The following is a 23,636-nucleotide window of genomic DNA, read 5'->3' as shown; positions in this document are numbered from 1 at the left end:
GCCTCAGAAAGAACCAGACTTGCCAATGCCTTGATCTTCAACTCTTAGCTTCCAGAGCTGTGAGAAATAAGCTTCGGTTGTTTAAGTCACCCAGTCTGTGGTATTTCATAATGGCACCCGCAACAGATACACCAACTGAGGTTTAGCTCCTCTTTGCCCACCTGCCTCTGCTCTTGTGTTGGATGTCTTCTCTCTGCCCAGAAAGCTGGAGGGGCTACATCAACGGGCCCCTCTAATCTTTGCCTTCTGCTTGAGTTTGGCCAATGGGAGGCCAGCCAGGAAAGCAAAAGGAAGGAGCAAGTGCCATCAGTACATCTATTCCCCTGACACTTCCTGCAAGGCCACTCATCTCTGGCCTCACTGTGGCCGCCAAATGGCCCCAGCACACTCAAGGCAGCCTCCGCTGTGTGACTCTCTCCTTCCTCCACTCCAAGCCCCAGGGCTAGAGAGGGAAACAAATCTGCCCTGGGCTACTGTACTATCTCTTCAGCTTCCTCCAGGCACACTCTTCCACCCACAGTCAGACCAATTTGCTGTGGCATCTGCTTCCCTGGCTGCAAGAACTCTCCCAAACAGAGGTGGCTACTCCACCCAAGAAAGATTCACAAATAGAAGAACTAAGTATATTGTACCCTGCCACATACAGTTCATGTCAAATAAGTCTATTTGTTTTTTATGTTGCATCTGTTATGATACTTGGGTCTCAGAATCTTTGAGGCCATAGTGTCAATGTCAGTGTATTCATTGAAATTCTTCTGTGCTTGATAATTTTGCCCATTCAAGATTTCTACCTGCACCATGGTCAGCTATGTGCCATGTTTTCATGTTTTGTTTTTTAAAGTTCAACAGATATTTTTAAAGAGTTTTATTTTATTTATTTGAAAGGCAGAATAACAGAGAGACAAAGAAAGAGATCTTCCATCAGCTGGTTCACACCCCAAATGTTGGCAACAGCTGGGGCTGAGCCAGGCCAAAGCCAAGAGCCTGGAACTCCATCTGGTTCCCCATGTGGGTGGCAGGGGCTAAGTACTTGGCCCATCTTCTGCTGCTTTCCCAGGTGCATTAGCAGGGTGCTGGATCCAAAGCAGAGCAGCTGGAACTTGAATTGGTGCTCTGATATGGGATGCCAGTGTCACCTACCACATACCTCCACCTGATCTGGAACGCTAGCCCTGGAAGGCTGTTCCCCCTTCATCCTCCACTTCCCTGATGAGACCTCACCTCCTCCAGCATTTCCTCCCCAACTCTCTTTCCTCAACTGTGGGTCAAGGGGGTTGACTTCTATATAAATGGAGACATGAATTTCACTCAATGATAGGATCATCTTATCTGTGGCGTGCTTTTGTCTCCTAAATTAGAACTCCTGTTTTTGAGGGCTGAAACCTGATTTTCTGTTTCCTTGGTGCTTCTGCACCTCGACTCCCCCACAGTCTCTTTTCATCCTCTGCTGCACACAGGACAGCCTCAGCAATGACACTGAGTGACCTGAGGGAAAGTGGACAGGAAATTTAGAGATGCTTTGCTTGTTAAGGGGAAATACACCATCTCTACCCTGCCATTTTTTTTTAATATTTATTTATTTATTTTTAACTTTTATTTAACGAATATAAATTTCCAAAGTACAGCTTATGGATTACAATGGCTTCCCCCCATAACGTTCCTCCCACCCGCAATCCTCCCCTTTCCCACTCCCTCTCCCCTTCCATTCACATCAAGATTCATTTTCGATTCTCTTTATATACAGAAGATCAGCTTAGCATACATTAAGTAAAGATTTCAACAGTTTGCTCCCACACAGAAACATGAAGTGAAAAATACTGTTTGAGTACTAGTTATAGCATTAAATCTCAATGTACAGCACACTAAGGACAAAGATCCTACATGAGGAGTAAGTGCACAGTGACTCCTGTGGTTGACTTAACAAATTGACACTCTTGTTTATGGCACCAGTAATCACCCTAGGTTCTTGTCATGAGCTGCCAAGGCTATGGAAGCCCCCTGAGTTCACTGACTCTGATCATATTTAGACAAGGCCATGGTCAAAGTGGAAGTTCTCTCCTCCCTTCAGAGAAAGGTACCTCCTTCTTTGATGACCTGTTCTTTCTACCCTGCTTCTTAAAGAGCTACTTGCTTGGGGCCAGTGTGTGGTACACTAGTTAAGCCAATGCTTAGGGATGCCTTCTTTCCACACCACATTGACTAGTTCAGTCCTGGCTACTCTACTTCTGATCCAGCTTCCTGCTAATGTGCATTGTTGGAGGCCATCGGTGATGACTCAACTACTTGGGCCCTTGCCACCCACATGGGGGTTCTGAATTATTGAGTTCCGGGCTCCTGGCTTCCACCTGGCCCAGCCCTGTCTGTTGCAGACATTCAACGAGTGAAACAGTGAATGGAAGATCTCCCCCACTTTCAAATAAAATAAAAATAAATAGATTTTTCAAAAGAATGAATGAAAGAAATATTTTCTAGAACATAACAAAAAATTGTTCTTGTTTCTCCGAAGAGCCAACTAGAAGATGTAAGAATCTCGGGTTGATAGGTTTATTTGCACATTATGTCTGTTCTGTCATGCCTCTGTGGATTTTAAAGGAAAGCAATTGCCTAGGTCAGGAATTCATCTGTCAAAAAGCCGTAGGCTGGAGCCTATGGGAAAGAGAGCCCGGCAGCTTCACTGGTAAATTAATCAAGAGTCAGAACGCTGCGTGTAGAGTTCGCTCCAGCACTGACTTTCTGGGAAGGTTTGTTTACCCTCTTTGTACGCCTCAGTGTTTGTATCTCCCAATGAAGAGTTCCTTCTTGAGTAAGGAACTAGGAGGGAAAAGCCAAGTCTGCAACTCAGAGACAAAACCAACTTGATGGGCTTGGAGGGGCCCTGGAGAGACTTTCCTGTCCCCCAAATATCGCCCACTGACTTGTTCCAGAAGAAAAAAAATCCCACACTTGCCTTGCATCTGTTTAAGCAGTGAGGTCCTCGGTCAGATACAGACATGCTATTGAGGTGTTTCTGCCTTTATTCTAACATGCCTATTTCCCCCCCAGTTTCATGTTTCTGACATCAGGATGGATTTTCACAAAGCAGAGGAATAGTTAAGGCAATCATACTTCTCTATCTCTGCTGAACAACTACGCTGTTATTAACCAGATTAGGAACTGCCTGGGAAGCTTGTTTAACATCTAGACGCACCTGGGCCCCCGAAGAGCAGGGCGTCTCAGGTCTGGCATAGGATGAGAAACGTGCATTTGGAACAAGCACCCCAGGTGATTCTGAGCAGGGGCCTTGCTGCAAAGTCCCTGAGTCAGTATTTTCCTGCGTTCAAGAGTGAGTCTGTGAGGTTTGCCTCAGGGACACTGTCAGATACTCATGGTCACTAACTCAGGGCCAGACTGGGAAGAGAGTGGCACCACTTTGACCTTGGCAATCATGGGTCCTATGTTTCTGAACTCAGTAATATTGTTCCTTGAAATGCTGGGGTTTTCCCATCTAAATGCCTCTCCCAGGTGCCTTTCACTCCCCACCATTTCACAGATCCTCCTCCTCCTCCTCCTTTCTCCTCCTCTTTTTTTTTTTTTTTTTTTTGGACAGGCAGAGTGGACAGTGAGAGAGAGAGAGAGACAGAGAAAGGTCTTCTTTGCTGTTGGTTCACCCTCCAATGGCCACTGCAGCAGGCACACCACGCTGATCCGAAGCCAGGAGCCAGGTGCTTCCTCCTGGTCTCCCATGCAGGTGCAGGGCCCAAGGACTTGAGCCATCCTCCACTGCACTCCCGGGCCACAGCAGAGAGCTGGACAGGAAGAGCAGCAACTGGTACAGAATCTGGCGCCCCAACCGAGACTAGAAACCCGGGTGCTGGCGCCACAGGCGGAGGATTAGCCTATTGAGCCGTGGAGCCGGCCCTTCACAGATCCTTCTATAAATACGGTAAGTTTCTGCCCTGTGGAAGCTCACACTCTCATGAGTGGGTCTTGAAAAATCGATCTGAGCTGGACAAGTCATGTACAAATGGTTAAGCCAGAACTATTAGCAGTTCTTGTCTACCAATGTGACACCAGTTATAATTAAGGGAAGCCAGCCAAATTCCGCTGCACACAGATGCTTATTAACTAGACGTTTATAAGTAAGCCAGCAAAATAGCAGCTCATACACCTTTCATGCAAAGGTCTTTCAATAAAATCACCAGGACTCCAGAGACAGGATTCTGTTGCTACCAAAACCAGCGCCTACCAGCATACTGTTAGACAAAGATCCATGAGCATCAGGCTTCTATTAGAACATTTCTGACTGAAGTCCCAGAGACTTCAGCATCCATTCCATCCATGGTATTTTCTCCTTAAAAACCACAGCAGAAATCCTGGGGTCCCTGGAGTCATTGACTGAAAGGGTGATTAAATGAGTTTCTTAATCTCTGGGCTCCTCTGTGTCCTCATGTGTGAGATGGAATATTGCACCTGCTGCTGTTATGGAGGTGAAGTTAGCGTGTAAGATAGAGAGTGCCAAGGACAGAGTGAATACTTGATTAACTTGATTTTTAGTGTTGATGTCTTTTAAATCTTTATCATCAGTTTTCCTTTTTTGTGAACTCTTAGAAAGAATCAGATGTATATCATGAAAGTAGGACTTTATTTCATGGTAACTAACAATCACAGAGCTTGGGTCATAAATCCTGCTCCAAACTTTTTAAAGTCTAGACGTTTAGCTTCGGAGGCTTCTGACCCTAATAAGTCACTCTTATCTGCCAGCTGGTCTTCTCAGAGTGAGGCTCACTTTTTGTTTGTAGCCAGGCATGGTTTTCTATTTCTAGTCCCAGAACAAACAACACTATTGTGGATTTCAGCTCTACTGCTTTCTTCCACCCTATTTTGTGTCTATCTGTTTATCTAACTGCCTTTGAAAATCATAGTGGCCAATGGCCTTCCCAGACTGCCTTCCACTATCTTGGTGGGAACAGTGGCAACTTGTGGAAGAAACATCTCTTTTGCTGATCCAACATCACTAATCAATGAAATACCAATGGTATTTTAAATGAAGACCCTTCCCGGGAGGAGAGAACCTCCACTTTGACTATGACCTTGTCTAAACAAGATAAGAGTCGGAGAACTCAGAGGGCTTCCATAGCCTTGGAAACTCATGACTGGAGCATAGGGAGATTACTGATGCCATAGACAGGAGTGTCAATTGGTAAAGTCAACAACAGGAGTCACTGTGCACTTACTCCTCATGTAGGATCTCTATCCTTAATGTGCTGTACATTGAGATTTAATGCTATAACGAGTACTCAAACAGTATATTTCACTTTGTGTTTCTATGGGGGTGCAAACTGTTGAAATCCTTACTTAATGCATACTAAACTGATCCTCTGTAAAAAAAAAAAAAAAAAAAGAAAAAAAAAAAAAAGAAATTATCAATTCCCAACTTGACTCTCACTGGGATTAAACATGACAATAGGTCTGCTCTGATTTCAACATCATTTAAAAAAATCATCTATTATTTTTCACTTTATGTTTCTGTGTGGGAGCAAACTGTTGAAATCCATACTTAATGTATACTAAGCTGATCTTCTGTATATCGAGATAATCGAAAATGAATCATGATGTGAATGGAAGGGGAGAGGGAGTGGGAAAGGGGAGGGTTGCGGGTGGGAGGGACGGTATGGGGGGGAAGCCATTGTAATCCATAAGTCGTACTTTGGAAAATTATATGCATTAAATAAAAGTTTAAAAAAAAAAAAATATATGTATTTGAAAGGCAGAGTGATAGAAAAAGGGAGACACGTACACAGATCTTTCATTCATTGGTTCACTCCTCAAATGGCTGGGGCTGGTCCAGGCTAAAGCCAGGAACCTTCAGCTCCATCTGGTGTCCCATGTGGGTTGCAGGGACCCAAGTACTTGCTTCTGCTGTTTTCTCAGGGACATTATCAGGGAAGTGGATCTCAAGCAGGGCAACAGCACTTGAGCTGGTACTGCGATGTGGAATGCTGGTATCAAAAGTGGTGGCTTGGCTGGCTCCCCGGCTCACTAGGCTAATGCTCTGCCTTGCGGCGCCAGTACACCGGGTTGTAGTCCCGGTTGGGGCGCCGGATTCTGTCCCGGTTGCCCCTCTTTCAGGCCAGCTCTCTACTGTGGCCCGGGAGTGCAGTGGAGGATGGCCCAAGTCCTTGGGCCCTGCACCCGCATGGGAGGCCAGGAGAAGCACCTGGCTCCTGGCTTCGGATCAGTGTGATGCGCCAGCCGTGGCGGCCATTGGAGGGTGAACCAAAGGCAAAAAAGAAGACCTTTCTCTCTCTCTCTCTCTCTCTCACTATCCACTCTGCCTGTCAAAAAAAAAAAAAAAAAAAAAAAAAAAAAAAAAAAAAAAAAAAAAAAAAATAAATGAAGACCCTTCCCAAAAAATTCCCCTCCTGTATCCTCATCTCCTACAATCACTCCCCTCAAAAAATCAAACTTGCCTTCTTCCATTGCTGATTTACTCTTCCAATGGCCATAACAGCTGGGACTGGGTCAGGCTCAAGCCAGGAGCCAAACACTCCATCTGGGTTTCCCACATGGGTGGCAGGGGCCCCAGCACTTGGACCATCAACTGCTGCCTCCCAGGAGCATTAGCAGGGAAGCTGCACTGGAAAGGGAGCAGCCAGGACTCTAACTGGCACTCTGATATGGGATGCCAGTGTTGCAAGTGGCAGCTTAACCCACTGTACCACAATGCCGGCTAAACCTGCATTCTTAAAAGAGGGCTTTGCCCTTTCCTGTTGCTGATTGATTTAAACCAAAGTGTTCATATTTTGATCAGGGCAGCAAGATCAGCTACTAACATTTCAAATCAAATTGGAATCCCTATGACTAGGGCATCTGCTGTTCCTCAAGTTGGCGTTGGCCAATTATGGCACACTCCTGCATCACACATTGTAGCCCACCGACCCTTTTCAGGGCATGAGTAACTCCCATGCCAGGCTCTGGCCATGAGAACCCACGATCGCCTTCTAGGCAGCTTATGGCATTAGCCAGTTATTTGGCAAAGCCAGGAATGTTCAACACTAGAGGGAAGATCTGTTGTGGAGTTGGGATGAGAAGAAGAAAGTAAAAGGTCTTTGGTCATGACACCCTAGGGTAGGGAAACCAGAACCTAAGGGGGTGGCAGGGCTGGGGACAGGGAGGGATGGGGTTGTTACTGACTGAGAAACACCAATAGAGGTCACTTCCTATCATCAGCCCTCAAGTCAGTGTTTGCCCCTGGTGAAAACTACAACAGTGATTGCCCTTGGCCATGGCTTCAGTGCCACTGGGGAACAAAGAGGGACCTATGGCTGTAGGCTCTGGAAAACAGTAAAGCTGACACCTGCCGCACTGGCATCCCATATGGGTGCTAGTTCACTGCTTCTGATCCAGCTCCCTGCTAATGAACCTGGGAAGGCAGTGGAAGATGCCCCAAGTGTTTGGGCCCCTGCACCCACATAGGAGACCTGGAAGAAGCTCCTGGCTTTGGCCTGGCCCAGCTCTGGCAGTTATGGCCATTTGGGAAGTGAACCAGCAGATTGGAAAAATCTGTCTCTGTCTCTCTCTATCTGTAAAAAAACAAAAACGAAAACAAAACAGAGATCAGTTGCACAACTGCTTGCACCTTGAAATTAAGTGAGTATTGTTTCATTTTTCCGGTGTTTGTGACAAATGTGAACCCCAGTGCATTTGCCAAAAAGGTCCAGGTTTAAAAATCCCATCTCCCATGGCCGGCGCCACGGCTCACTAGGCTAATCCTCCGCCTGTGGCACCGACACACCGGGTTCTAGTCCCGGTCGGGGCGCCGGATTCTGTCCCGGTTGCCCCTCTTCCAGGCCAGCTCTCTGCTGTGGCCAGGGAGGGCAGTGGAGGATGGCCCAAGTACTTAGGCCCTGCACCCCATGGGAGACCAGGAGAAGCACCTGGCTCCTGGCTTCGGATCAGCGCTGTGCGCCCGCCGCAGTGTGCCGGCCGCAGCGGCCATTTGCGGGTGAACCAACTGCAAAGGAAGACCTTTCTCTCTCTCTCTCTCTCACTGTCCACTCTGCCTGTCAAAAAAAAAAAAAAAATCTCCCCTGGGAAAGCCAGCAGAAGATGGCTCAAGTGTTTGGGCCCCTGCCACCCATATGGGAGATCCAGATTAAGCTCCTGGCTTCAGCCTGGCCCAGCACTGGCTGTTGCAGCCATCTGGGGAATGAACCAGTGGATGGAAGACCTCTCTCTCTCTTGCCTCTCCTTCTTTCTCTGTGTAACTCTTTCAAATAAATAAATCTTAAAAAAATAAAATAAAATAAAAATAAAAAAAATAAAAACAAGAATTTTGCTCTTCAATCTCCTCTTCCAGGGTCTTAACCTTAATGGTCCTTGTTAGAAATAGCTCATGACTGACACGAATAATAATAACAATTATGACAGTCGTTCTGATGAACAGGATCCCTGCAAGCAGACGTTTAGTTTACAGTGACTGCCGGTGGTGAGTATCTCTGGCAAGCAGAGCTTGGATGCCCTATTTCTCCAGTGCTGCTCCAGGCACCCTGCCCCAGCCCCAGCACAGCAAGCCTTCTTCCCCAGCTTCCAGCCCCTTGATTCCACCCCTAAATCCCAGCTCTCCTTTTTGTTATCAGAGTGAGGTTCTGCCTTCTAGGCTAAACCACAGGAGATAAAACCTCTTGAAGATATCTGGGCTTATTATTCCAATCAAGCTAGTGAAAGAGTCAGCATCAATCCCAAGCTTGCACTCTCCCTTAAGTTCCTGGAAGGGGGAAAAAATGCATCTCTAGGAAATCATTGCATGTACCAGTAGTCTGCAGGAACATGGGGCAGTCTAGAAGAAAATTACCAAAGGGTACTTGGAGGGTGACAGACACAGGCTACATTGGAACCCGCAGGGCAAAGTAGAGGACAGAAGCACAGGAGAATTTTTTTTTTTAATTATGGAATCAAAGTCATGTTTAAGAGACAAGAAAGCAGTGAATTTCCTCTGTGGGTCTGCAAATGACCTTGCCAGGAGTGGCGCTTTCTCCTGGAGGAGGGGCCAGCACACTTAGTTCTACCTAGAGGATACACAAAGGGCAGCAGAATATGATCTGAAAAGCCAGTAGGAGCTGATGCATTTAGAATGCATTTCTCAAGGTAAGCTTTTGGTGTAGTGGTTAAGATACCACTTGGGGTCCCTGTTCTCTTGCTCTTCATGGACTCCACGCTTCCCACCAGACTCCCGTGGGCACCCCTAACTTCTCTGGGACCTGTCGCTCCTCCAAAGATGTAGTGGGCCAGATTTGTTCACATGGACATCACTGCCATCCCGGAAACTGAAGAGCATAAAGTCATTGTAAAAGTGATTGCTATTGACGACCTACACTGGCAGACCACAGTGATGTTTTATCCCTTTGTGGAAGTTTTCATACTGGGACCCAAGCTTGGAGACAAGAAGAGAAAGCAAGGCACAAAGACGAACAGCAACACATGGTCACCGAAGTACAATGAAACGTTTCAGTTCATCCTGGGTAATGAAAACTGTCCTGGAGCCTACAAACTGCATCTCTTGGTTAAGGATTACTGTTTTGCCTGCCAAGATCGAGTTACTAGTATGACCTGGTATGACCGTCATTCAGTTACAGAACATAGCAGAAAAGGGAAGCTATGGGGCACGGTATCCTCTTTTGAGACGCATCTCTATGAATGAAACTGGTTTGACTATCCTTCGAATACTCTCAGAGGACCAGCGATCATGTGACTACAGAAGTTGTAAGACTTAAATCCGAAACCAGATCAGCCGAAGAGAGTTCTTGAAATGAGCACAGCAAGATACCATCTTTGAGGATTCATAAACTGCGATTATTTGACTGCAGCATGCATTTGCAAATACCTGGGAATATTTATTTCACTACGTTTCAGTGTTTGCCCATATTAAAATACAATGTGTACATGGCATGTGGAAACTATTGAACTTTTCTACCAATATTGGTCTTGGGGAAATCAATATTCCATGAAGTGCCAAAATCATGATGTCAAGTAAAATACCAACAGAATGGTTTTAAATGTTCCTTTCATTTCATTGACAAATCTCCCATCCATTAGACATATGACATAGTCTTCTGAATTTGCTCACTAGCTGTCTTTGTTAGATTAATTTATACTGCCCATAGAGCAGAAAGAATTGATTACCCAAGTTTTCTTTTATTTAGACTTATCTCATGGTAGACATCTTACATAGTCCCTTTTCTACCGTAACTAGAAATGCAGTGACTTCTAGAAAGTATTTGTAATTTTATAGTTGCAGATATATTGTGATGATTTTTGCATACAAATTAAGATAGAAAAGGAGGAAATAGTTTATGCTTATCAGCTTCCTACCTTTCTGAAATATCATTGTGAAGAAATGCTGTCAAAGCAAACTTATACAAAGCAATGCTAAACAGAGTTTGCTTGATATATTGACAAAACGTTGTTCTTTAATGCTGCCAAGTTCACATCACATTTGTATAAAGGTAAGTTGCCATATAGCATTAAGTCTGAGCTTTAGCATATTTCATTCGTTGGAAAGTCGTAGGGAAAGATAGATTTGTTTCTTAAAATTACCTATGGTAAGTAGCTATATGGTTAGTATTTTCCCTCTAACAGTTATGACTACCCTCTTATTTACTCTATAATCACCAGATGTTTCTTTTTTAAGATATTCAATGATTTATACTGAATGCAGCATTATTATATATTGCACCAAAGCCAAAAGTTGTCTTTATTTAGAGAAAAAAATGTAAAATAAAGTCTGAAGAAATTGCTTACAATTTTGTAATCTGTTATCAGCCCAAAACATATCAAATGCAATAGGAAAATACAACTCAGTGCATAAAAATATACCTAGAATGGTTTTTAAATATGAGATAGTTTATGAATATCTGCATTTTCTGCATTTTTATGACTTGACTTTTTAGTCTATACCTGAATATTTGACTGTAGAATGGTACTTTGTAATTGTTTGTGTGTGTGTGTGTGTGTTTTGGGCAGAGTGGACAGTGAGAGAGAGACAGAGAGAGAGGTCTTCCTTTGCCGTTGGTTCACCTGCAAATGGCCGCATGCTGCGGCCGGTGCACTGTGCTGATCCGAAGGTAGGAGCCAGGTGCTTCTCCTGGTCTCCCATGGGGTGCAGGGCCCAAGCACTTGGGCCATCCTCCACTGCCCTCCCTGGCCACAGCAGAGAGCTGGCCCGGAAGAGGGGCAACCAGGACAGAATCTGGCGCCCCGACCAGGACTAGAACCCGGTGTGTTGGTGCCACAGGCGGAGGATTAGCCTATTGAGCCGCAGCACCGGCCCGGTACTTTGTAATTGTAACTTAAGGTCATAACTGTTAGTGGACTACCTATATTTGCAGATAAGAACCTGTTACAATTACTAAATTTTGTGAACAAGCTGGTCTGATAAGATAAGAATGGAAGTGATTGGTGACAGGACTCAGAATGATTCTGCAACTGGGAGTGAAAACATAGATCAGTGAAATTGGCTAATTCATATTAAATAGTGAGACAATTGCTTTGTTAATGACTTCTCCAAATGCATAGTACAATGTGATTCTCTGGCATTTGAATTAATAAATGGGTTAAAAAATAATAATAAAAAAAAGATACCACTTAGGATGCCTCCATCCCATATTGAAGTGCCTGGGTTTGAGTCCTGGATACTGTGGGGAGCAACTCGGACTAGACTAAGTTACTGGGATTAAGACTTATTCTATGCATCTGCTCTCCCACAATATGGCGCTGAGAAGGGAGCAACAACTTCTACACAGCTGCCTCCAGTTCAACCAATAAACTGTAGGAGCTGCTCCTGATTGGAGGAGAGCAGCGTACTTGGCGTGTGGGTAGCAGAGTTGGGATTGGTGGAAGAGGACTATAAAGGAGGAGAGAGACAACATGCACCAGGAACATCTAAAGGGAACACCTAAGAGGAACACCTGTGCAGCCCCCGAGAGAGCCGGCCGGCGGTGTGCCGCTCCCCCGCGGAAGTGGGGAAAGTGGCAGGGGGAACTGCCCTTCCATGGAGGTGGAAGAGACGGTAGCCAACCCAGGAAGAACCAGCAGCAAACCCAGGGAGGGCCGAGCAGACGAAAGAACAACACAGGGTCCTGTGTCGTTCCTCCACGAAGACGGGGAGCGACATAATGGTGCCGTGACTCGGATATGAAGCCTAGGCAGGGTTTAGTGTCGTTCCTCCATGAAGAGGGGGAGCGACAGATACACTTCCCATCCAGCTTCCTGCTAACGGGCATCCTGGGATGCAGTGGTGATGAGTCACTGCCACCCACATAGGAGACCTAGATTGAGTTCCAGGCTCCTTGCTTCAGCCTGGCTCAGCCCCAGCAGTGGTAGACATTTGGGGAGTAACCCAGCAGATGGGAATTCTCTATCTCTCTGCCTTTCAAGTATGTAAAACAAAATTAAGTTTGAAAAAATTAAAATGCACATCCGTTGGGGAAGTGCACCTCATCAGTGCAGGAGCAGCAGGCTGAGACTGACCAACTTCTCGGAGCCAGCTACACCCAGGAAGTAAGAAGAGATTATGGGGCTAACACTATGTTAAACAAAAATGACAAGCCTCCTGCACTGGGCCCCAACAGACCACAGTGAAAGCCAACATGGAGCCACTTAGGCTGAGCTTCCAGATCACCACCCAAACCGCAGCTGCCCTCTGACCATCTAAATCAGGAGAGACCACAGCCACATCTCCTGAACAAGCCAGTTTCCACTGTCATGATAATAAAGTTCCCTCTGCTTCAACAGTTAGAAGAAACCTCAGATAACCTAAGGTTAGCCAACTGGTTATTTTCCTAGTGCTCTGTCCCCCTGTCCCCTTCTACAACAAAAGTCACTTTGAAATGATGGCTCCACTCTTGTGGGGAGCAGCTCGGACTGGACTGTTACTGGAATTAAGACTTATTCTATGCATCTGCTCTCCCACAATATGGCGCTGGGAGAGAAGTAAACAGCTTCCGCACAGCTGCCTCCAGTTCAACCAATTAGCTGTAGGACTTGCTCCTGATTGGAGAGCAGCGTACTCAGCCGAGTTGGGATTGGCGGAGGAGGACTATAAAGGAGGAGAGAGACGGCATGCACCGGGAACATCTATGGGGGAACATCTAGCTGAAGAACACCCGTGCAGCCCCCGAGAAAAGCCGGCCGGCGGTGTGCCGCTCCCCTGCGGAAGTGGGGAATGCGGCCAGGGGGAACTGCCCTTCCACGGAGGTGGAAGGGATAGTAGCCAACCCGGGAAGAACCAGCAGCAAACCCGGGGAGGGCCGAGCAGATGAAAGAACAGCGCAGGGTCCTGTGTCGTTCCTCCACGAAGAGGGGGAGCGACATAATGGTGCCGTGACTCGGATATGAAGCCTAGGCAGGGCTTAGTGTCGTTCCTCCATGAAGAGGGGGAGCGACATAATGGTGCCGTGACTCGGATAGGAAACCTAGGAGGGAAGAAACGGGAAGAACTGGGAAAATATCGGAGAGAGAAACTAGCAAACAGCCTAGGGAAAATATCGGAGGGAGAGACTAGCAAACAGCCTAGGGAAAAGCCGGACGAAAAAGGAGCCGGAAGAAGCTATTGAAAGCCTAGGCATAGACTCGGATACGGACTACGGGGGGAAGCTGGGAGAAATCTTTAAGGTCGAAAGCGAAAGTGAAAGCTAGAACAAACAGACTCGGACGCGGACTGTGGGGAGAGGCCAGGAGAAATGAGGGAGGAATATCGTTGGAGGAAAGTTTGGGGAAACATACCGGGTAGAGAAAAGTGCTAGGGAAATTGAAGCCGCGGGGGGCAGGCCGAGGCGGAAACGAAAGCCACTTTGGGGTTCTCAAGTTAGCCCGGGAATAGGGGGCGAAAAGTTGAAACTAGAAGCTGAGACGCAAGCCAGGTTGGGATCCGTCTGATTAGCCCGGGGAGCAAAGGACGGGAAGCCAAATCGTGGGGCGGAGACGTACGCTGGGTTGAATTCGCCAGGCTAGCCCGGGGAACTTGGATTGAATCCTAGTGGTGGAGACGCAAGCTACGCTGTGTTACTCGCGGAAGCCGCCGCGTGCAGAGAGAGCACGGGGCGTGAGTAGATAGGGAACGGGGCTGGCGTAGGCCGTGGTTCAGACGCGAAAGGGTTAAGCGTGGAGACCGCGGACCGCGCAAAGCCGGGAAGCCGCGCAGATGAGGCGCGGGCTGAAGCGGCTCAGAGCCGGCGAGGCGCGGAGAAGCAGCCTCGGGGCGGAGCCCGCTGGCGGGGCGAGGCGCCGGGAAGCTGCGCGGAGCCGTGAAGCTGCCGGCAGGGCGAGGTGCCGGGAAGCTGCGGGGATAAGAGAAACAGAAGTTTTAGAAGTAAAGTGAGAGAAATAGGAATGCTGGAAGATAGAAGTAAAATGGGAGAAATAGGAATGCCCGGAGCTAGAGAAATAGAGAGAAATAAGGCCTCCCCTCAACATGCCAATTAGAAGGCTTGGATTCGGTCTGCCCGATTAGTGAGGCGATGAGTACCTGGGCGGCTAGCCGCAGGTCACCGAAGACAGGCACGAATTAACATCAGTAAAGCTTCCCCACAATGCAACAATTAGGAGGCTTGGATTCGGTCTGCCTGATTTAAGGCGGTAAGCGCCAGCAAAGCTCGACCAGAGTGTGAGCTGCAGGTCACCGAAGATAGGCACAAACCAACACTAATAAGTCTCCCCCACAATAAGGCAATGAGAAGGCTTGGATTCGGTTTGCCTGATAGGTTTTGTAAACACCTGCAGGCAGTTCTAGCAGAGCAGAGCATGCGCTGCAGGGCACCGAACACAGGCACGCATCAGCGCCTAAAAACCTCCTCACAATGGCGAAGAGAGGACCCGGATTCGGTTTTCCTGATTGATAGGACTTGTAAGAGCCTGTGGCAGCTCTAGCAAGTAGAGCAGAGTGTGTGCCGCGGGACACCGAAGACAGGCGCGTATCAACGCCAAAAATAAAAAGAAAGGGGGATCTGTGGGGAGCAGCTCGGACTGGACTGTTACTGGAATTAAGACTTATTCTATGCATCTGCTCTCCCACAATATGGCGCTGGGAGAGAAGTAAACAGCTTCCGCACAGCTGCCTCCAGTTCAACCAATTAGCTGTAGGACTTGCTCCTGATTGGAGAGCAGCGTACTCAGCCGAGTTGGGATTGGCGGAGGAGGACTATAAAGGAGGAGAGAGACGGCATGCACCGGGAACATCTATGGGGGAACATCTAGCTGAAGAACACCCGTGCAGCCCCCGAGAAAAGCCGGCCGGCGGTGTGCCGCTCCCCTGCGGAAGTGGGGAATGCGGCCAGGGGGAACTGCCCTTCCACGGAGGTGGAAGGGATAGTAGCCAACCCGGGAAGAACCAGCAGCAAACCCGGGGAGGGCCGAGCAGATGAAAGAACAGCGCAGGGTCCTGTGTCGTTCCTCCACGAAGAGGGGGAGCGACATAATGGTGCCGTGACTCGGATATGAAGCCTAGGCAGGGCTTAGTGTCGTTCCTCCATGAAGAGGGGGAGCGACACACTCTGTTCTTTGTTTCTACTTTTTTCTGTCCTCTTTCTACAAAACCAACTTCTGCTACTCACACTATAGCAACACTTCTTCTGTTTTATGGAAAGAAGTATTGTCTGATTCTAGAATTGAAAAATAAAGCAGTTCAGGATCTCCACATTTATTGTGATTTTGTTTTTTGTTTTGTTTGACAGTCCATAGGGAAGAGATAAAAGAAAGGCAGAAGTTGGATGACCTGCACTTATATGGGATAATCCTTAAATTCTCAATCTGTTTAGTTCTGGATTAGGGTGGCAGGGGGGATAGAAATAAACCAAAAAAGTTGTAAATTGGGCCAAATGAAGATTCTGTAGCTTCCCATAGAAAGAATCAACCAATGTTAGGGAAATGTGAATATCTGATTAAGGGTAACTTCCCAAGTACTAAAACCAGATTACAGTAATATCTGATGATGTTTCCAATTAGTTTGTGTCTGTATATTATCTTCTGCCAGGGCTGCAACAAAGATTACTGATCCCCTCCCCCCACACACTCCTAATTACTTCAAGAGCACCACCTAGAAGACTAATCCATCTCAGAGATTACATTCTTCTGATGGGAGAGGAAGAGCTGTCTAATAAAGTCTTCTAATTATTTAGCACAGCTCATCAAATAACACACTGGAGTAAAAACATTATGCAAGGAATTCCTCTGATTATTTGCCTACTTGTGACCAAAGTCATGATCAAGAGAGAAAACATCTGTGTGTTCAATCTTGGCCAAGAGGTAAGTTGTCTTTGTAAATAATACTCCATCCTCTCTGCATGGGCTGTGGGTAAGGTGGGTTCAGGTCTCACCAGAGTCATGCAAACCACTTGCTTAGGCCTTTGCTGACTGTTCCTAATTTCTTCATATGCAAAACTAGAGCAGTGTTCCAGCATATTCAGTAGTGTCGAGGGTTGGTAAACCACAGAGCACTACACATGCTACAATAAATCTGACAGATGTGATGTAGGGATGCTATTGCATCATCCAGACTCCTCCCCTGTTGTAATACTGTGGCAGGGCAATATATTGAATTATTAATGTGTTTGTTTTCTCTGTATTTTTTCTTCTCAATTTCAAGGAAGTAGCCAAGCTCTTGGCATTTCCTTGATTTAGGCATTTTTGCAAGGTGAGGCAAACAGCATGGATTTGAAGCTTTGTCAGTCTTTTATGGAAATCACATAGGTTGTGGAAAATGTCTCCAAAAGGAAGTAAGATGTGTTTGGAGACAAAAGAAAAGGAAGAAAGATTTTCTCCAGATGTCAGAAGGCCAAAATAGAAGGGAAGTCATAAATAACTAAGTGTACACTTCGGCTGCACTGTCTACCACAGTAGTGGCCTATTTTCAAATGAAAATTAAATATTCAAGTCCAAAATGGCATTAGTCACATTAGTCACAGTGCTCAATAATCACGCATGGCTTGTGGCTACCACATTGGACAGGGCAATTGTAGGATATTGCCATCATTGCTGAAAGTTATATTGGGTTGTGAGGATGTAGCAAGAGCTCAGAGAATAGGGCTGGCGCTGTGGCGCAGTGGGTTAACACCCTGGCCTGAAGTGCCCGCATCCCATATGGGATGAGAGAGAGAGACAGAGAGAAAGGTCTTCCTTTTGCCGTTGGTTCACCCGCAAATGGCCGCCGCGGCCGGTGCGCTGCCGCCGGTGCATCGCGTTGATCCGAAGGCAGGAGCCAGGTGCTTCTCCTGGTCTCCCATGGGGTGCAGGGCCCAAGCACTTGGGCCATCCTCTGCTGCACTCCCGGGCCATATCAGAGAGCTGGCCTGGAAGAGGGGCAACCGGGACAGAATCCAGCGCCCCGACTGGGGCTAGAACCCAGTGTGCCGACGCAGCTAGGTGGAGGATTAGCCTATTGAGCCACGGCGCCGGCCATGCTCCACTTCTGATCCAGCTCTCTGCTATGGCCTGGGAAGGCAGTGGAGGATGGCCCAAGTCCTTGGGCCCCTGCACCCACGTGGGAGACCAGGAAGAAGCTCCTGGCTCCTGGCTTTGGATCGGTGCAGTTCCGTCTGTTGCAGCCATCTGGGGAGTGAACCAGTGGATGGAAGACCTCTCTCTCTGCCTCTCCTCTCTCTGTGCAACTCTGACTTTCAAATAAATAAATAAATCTTTAAAAAAAAAAAAAAAAAAACACCTCAGAGGCTGTGTGTCAAACAAGGGAAATCAGCTCCTCCCAGCCTCACCACAGCATCCCATGTTTTTAAACTAGGGAATTGGCAGCTGAGCTGCCCCGCTTGAGACACACTGATGGGACAATGGGCTGGTACTTCAATGGAAAACACAAGTGCTAACTAGAGTAAACTCCCCATACCAGAGGGCTTAAGACCCAAGGACCTTTGTGACAACTTGGAGGGCAGGGAGCAAATACCAACGGCTGAACTTGATTTTTTTCACCTACCTAGAGGCATGGTTACTCAGATAACTTAAAGAAAATAAAGAAATGCAATTATCTTTGCTTACTTGAATATAGGGAATATAGACCAGTATTTCCCATGACCATCTATGTAGGGACGTCACTGACAATTCAGTTAGTTATTCTCAAACTTGTTCAATGAAATTCCCTAACAATAGAGAAAGTACTCACAGATGTCCAAGTTTATCTGGGTAGAGTGTTGGTGTGTAGCCAGAGCAGCCATTGAAAACCCAAAGTACCTGGAAAATCAATACAAATGCAGCATTATACTCCATAAGACACCTATATTTGTGGCAATATAAAATATTGATTTTGGTGGTAAGTTTTATGTTATGTGCATCTTACCACAATTTAGAAACAGAAGAAATAACTGTTAAATAGCAATGAGACTTTTTTTACATATCAAAATTAATGATAAAACATTCCCAATAATTTTTATGTTGGTTATTATGTTAAAATGATAATCTTATTGTATGTCTTGGGTTAAAGAAAATATATCATCAATAGTAGTTTCAATTATATTTTTTGTTTAAAATTATGTGAAAGAGTTAAGTAATTTGAGCAAATCAACTTCCAGGAACATGATTACTCCATGGTGCACACATCCTTGGTACATAGCACCCTGCTGTGAGCATAGCTCTACATTTTCTGAAAGCTTCAATTTTTAAAAAATTATTTAAATGCCTAACTCTGAGACTGTGATCCTTCCATCTATAACACTTTTTCTAGCCTTCCTCCCTATGAGTATCTCTTTGCCTATGACCTAAGTCTCAGATAAAATGCTACCTTCATGAATCCATCTGAAATTTCCCAAGTCAGAATACATTCTCCTTCTCTGTTTCTTAAACCTACCTCTATTTTAGTCACTGTCCTCCCATTAGGTATACCAGTAAGTTGAAAATGGAATGCATGTGGTGCCTAACAACTTAGAGGCATGGTGTGGGGCCCCAGCTGTGGCCCATCCATACTTCCCCCCATTGGCAATCTCATCCATGCTCAACACTTTAAGTCCACATGCCAAGGACTCTCTAAGTTATGTCCTCTCCTTGAACTCCAGGCTTGCCTATGCAACTGCTTTCTCAACACATCTACTTACCTGCCCAATAGACATTTCACACTTAACCTGGCAAAACAGAATTCTTGATTCCTCTCCCTATCTCAATCCTGCTCTCTCTCCTGACCTCATATCACTCAATGGGGCCATAAGTAATCCAGTTGCTTTAGTCAGAAACACTGAGGAGCCATCCTGGATTCTTTTTTCCCCTTATTCAACTCGCTAGTGAGTCCTGTCAATTCTTCCTCCTTACCTACCACAAAGTCACTGTTTCCAGCCACCATCACTGCATACCTCGATCATGGTAATATCTACCAAACTAGTTTCCAGTTTTCATTTGATCTCTTATCAACCTGATTGCTACATACCTCCCCCAGTGATCTTGTGAATCCATGATATTACTTCTTTTTTTTTTTTTTTAAGATTTATTTATTTGAGAAGTAGAGTTACAGACAGACAGAGAGAGAGATACAGAAAGGTCTTCCATCTGCTGGTTCACTCCCCAAATGGCTGCAATGGCCAGAGCTGAGCTGATCCCAAGCCAGGAGCCAGGAGCTACACCAGGTGTCCCACGTGGGTGCAAGGTCCCAAGCACTTGGACCATCTTCCACTGCTTTCTCAGGCCATTAGCAGAGAGTTGGATTGGAAGAGGGGCAGCTGGTACACAAACTGGTGCCCATTTGGGATGCCAACACCATAGACAGAGGCTTAGCCTACTAAGCCACCGAGCCAGCCCCCATATGACTTCTTAAACCCTTCCAATGGATTCCTACTACAGTAGAATAGATTTCAAGGCCTTATTTTGACTCCACAAAGCCTCTGGCTTGCATCTTCAGTCTCAACTTGACCACTTACCTCCCTCATTTCCTTTACCCTTTGGCCTTCTTTCTGGTCCTCAAATATCCCAAGTCAGTTTTTACCTTCTGATTTTTGCTCTAATTGTTCCATCTTCTGGGGATGTTTTCACTTAAAAAAAAAAGATTTGTTTATTTATTTGAAAGTCAGAGTTACACAGAGAGAGAAGGAGAGGCAGAGAGAGAAAGGTCTTCCATCAGCTGGTTCACTTCCCAACTGGTTGCAATGGCCAGGGCTGGGCCAATCTGAAGCCAGGAGCCAGGAGCTTCTTCGTGGTCTCCCATGTGGGTGCAGGGGCCCAAGGACTTGGGCCATCTTCTAGTGCTTTCGTAGGCCATAGCAGAGAGCTGGATCGGAAGTGGAGCAGCCAGGACTCAAACCAGTGCCCATTTGGGATGCCGGTACTGCAGGCAGTGACTTTCCCAGCTACGCACAGCACCAACCCCTATACTTTCACCTCTGACTGTCCTTTGTTTGCTTCTGATTCTTGACATTCAGATCTCAGCTTAGACAACGCCTCCTCAGAAAGGCTGTCTCTCATCACTCAGTCTAAAGTCAACATCAGTTGTCTTCTTGCCCTCATGAAGTGATCAACATGGAAATTTTTGTTTGTTTGTTCATTGTGGTAAAATATTTATAAAAGACAATATTTACCAGTTTAACTATTTTTAATTATACAATTCAGGGGCATTAGCATATTTGTGATGTTGTACAACCATCGCCACTATCTAGTTCTAGGACTTTTTCCATCTTCCTAGACTGAAATTCTTTAAGCAGTCCCTGGTAAGCTCTGTTATAATTTCTGCCTCAGTGAGTTTGCCTATCGTAGGTATGTCATGTAAACGCAATCATTCAATATTTGTCTTTTTGTGGCTGGTTTATTTTACTTAGCATAATGCTCTCAAGGTTCATCCATGTTGTAGCATGATTCAAAGCTTCATTCCTTTTCTTCTTAAACTTTAGTTGACAGAGAAACAGAAAGCACCCGTCTGCTGGTTCACTCCCCAGATGCTCACACCTGCTCCAGGATGAGGATGAGGCTGAGGCTGAGGCTGAACACCGGGAACTCAATCCAAGTCTCCCTGTGGGTGGCAGGACCATAATAACTTGAGCCATCACTGCTGCTGCCCAGGGTGTGAAATGGCAGGAATACCGAGCCAGGGTATTGAACCCAGGGACTCTGATGGAGAATACATGCATCCCAACTGATGTCTTAAATGCTACACTGAATGCTCACCCCACTTCCTTCCAAGACTGCAAATATTCCATTAAATGTACATAGCACATTTTGTTTATCCATTTATGCATGAATAGATATTTGGGTTGTTTCTATCTTTTGGCTATTGTGAATAATGCTGCTATGAACATTAGTGCACCAGAATGTGTTTGAATCCCGGCTTTCAATTATTTTGAGTATATACCTAAAAATAGAATTGCTGGATCATACCGGAACTCTTTGCTTAACTTTGAGAAAGGCTCATATGTCAGACTGATATTTGTATAATGTGTCCGCTCCACTGGAATCAAATCTTCATGACAGCACAGACAGACCGTATCTGTCTTTTTCATCCCAATATTCCCAGTGCCCAGAATAATACTGGGCACATCAAGGATACCCAAAAGTTGTTGTTAGATGCATGAATGAATAATGAAGTATGTCTTCAGTATTTGATAGTGTTCTTTCTGCTTTTCACTTTGTTATCTTTAAAAAGATCACAAACTTTTTGAGGACAAAGTTAAGTCTCATTCACCTGTGTTAACTCTAGCACTTAGTATGGAGAGGGTATACCCAGTAATTCCTTGCTGTGTTGAAGTGAATTTCTATTCTCTGCTTGTAGTCTGGCTTTCTCAGCTGTGCTTACTATGTACGCAATAATAAAAAGAGAGGACTTTTCTCTAACTTTCCAGTGGGCAAAAAAAAAAAAATATTCCTAATGAAACCCATAAGACAGTTGACTCCTGGATGTCTCCGCCTCTCTTTTTCTTGTATCCTTTCCTCTTTGATTTCTTGGCTCTAGTGTTTGCCAAGACTGAAAGAAGCACAAACAGCTGAAAAACTTGTTAAATTACATCATCTGCCTCTGGGAACTGAGGCATGCTGTCTGAGTTTGATGAAAAATAACTAGGATTTGAGATGACTTTAGATAAAACATAAGTTCTGATCTCTCAAGCCTCCTTAAAATTTCACATAGCAGCCCTTGAGTTTAAAATGTATTTTTAGGTGGTTTTCAAACACTGTTTTAATAACACACACCAAATATAGGTAGATAATACATTTCCCACCCTATATCATCTATGATAAATTATACACACACACTACATATTGCATTTTGTGTGTGTGAGAATTGGTTGCTCAATGAAGATGGAAAAATCCAAGTAAAAAATGCCCAAATGGCACCTGGAACCATTTCCCTGGGCTTTTCTCCCTCAATCCTGCCAATTTCCCTTACTATCTGGAATATTCTTTATTTCATCCAGCAGCGTTGGAGACAAACAAGAATAGGAAGAATCTCCTGGAATCTCAACATTAGCAGTCTCTAAAAGCCTGGCATATTACAGCCATTTTTCCAGTGAACATCACCAATCCCTTCATCCATCTCTTGCTCACTGTATTGGAGCCACTGGACTCTCCCAGCACCTTCTTCCATATTCCACCATCTGTGTGTACCCAAATGTGATTGTGGATCCCCTGTCACCTCTCCAGTTCTTTAGCTTCCTGCATTTAAAATTTCCCTGTGACGGGATTCCAATTCAATCCCATCAAAGTGGCATGTACCAATGCCATCTCACTAGTCCAAGTGATCAATTTCTGTTCACAATTGACCACAATGAAAGGACTAAGAGTCAAAGGGAGCACATAAACAAGTCTAGTGCCTGCTAATACTAACCGATAGAATAAATAAAGGGGAGAGCGATCCAACATGGGAAGCGAGATACACAGCAGACTCATAGAATGGCGGATGTCCTAAACAGCACTCTGGCCTCAGAATCAGCCCTAAAGGCATTCGGATCTGGCTGAAAAGCCCATGAGAGTATTTCAGGCATGGAAAGCCAAGACACTCTGGCAAAAAAAAAAAAAAAAAAAAAAAAAAAAAAAACCCTAAATGAAAGGTCTCTGTGAGTGAAGAGTGAGATCCCAGTGGAAAGAACAGGTTTTCAAAGAAGGAGGTACCTTTCTCTGAAGGGAGGAGAGAACTTCCACTTTGACTATGACCTTGTCTGAATAAGCTAAGAGTCGGTGAACTCAAAAGGCTTCCATAGCCTTGGAAACTCATGACTGGCGCATAGGGAGATTACTGATGCCATAAACAGGAGTGTCAATTTGTAAAGTCAACAACAGGAGTCACTGTGCACTTACTCCTCATGTAGGATCTCTGTCCTTAATGTGCTGTACATTGAGACTTAATGCTATAACGAGTACTCTAACAGTATATTTCACTTTGTGTTTCTATGGGGGTGCAAACTGTTGAAATCTTTACTTAATGTATACTAAACTGATCTTCTGTATATATAGAAAATTGAAAATGAATCTTGATATGAATGGAAGGGGAGAGAGAGAGCGGGAAAGGGGAGGGTTGCGGGTGGGAGGGAAGTCATTGTGGGGGGGGGAGCCAATGTAATCCATAAGCTGTACTTTGGAAATCTATATTCATTAAATAAAAGTTAAAAAAAATTTCCCTGTGACTTTATTATCTGGGGCTGTGCCTGGGTGACAGCTATGCAGAAGGGCCAGGATTGGTGGAGGGCTTTTCTCCT

The 23,636-nt window shown here is 45.5% G+C and overlaps 1 protein-coding gene across 6 annotated transcripts in view; it reads right to left on the bottom strand.

Moving 5' to 3' along the window:
- SNX18 (sorting nexin 18) overlaps positions 1-23,636 on the bottom strand; it is a 303,319-nt gene that overhangs the window by 201,031 nt on the left and 78,652 nt on the right. For all 6 annotated transcript variants that reach the window (XR_011382044.1, XR_011382047.1, XR_011382043.1 and 3 more), the window contains exon 2: positions 18,143-18,210. Coding sequence is in view for 1 of the 6 variants with exons in the window: in XM_070056707.1 (XP_069912808.1) it covers positions 18,155-18,210 (56 nt within the window). In the remaining 5 variants the exon portion in view is untranslated. The remainder of the gene's footprint in view (positions 1-18,142; positions 18,211-23,636) is intronic.

The sequence above is a fragment of the Oryctolagus cuniculus genome, chromosome 14 (genome assembly GCF_964237555.1).
Source record: "Oryctolagus cuniculus chromosome 14, mOryCun1.1, whole genome shotgun sequence".
In the NCBI taxonomy this organism is placed as follows: domain Eukaryota; kingdom Metazoa; phylum Chordata; class Mammalia; order Lagomorpha; family Leporidae; genus Oryctolagus; species Oryctolagus cuniculus.
This window is presented reverse-complemented; position numbering and strand designations above follow the sequence as displayed.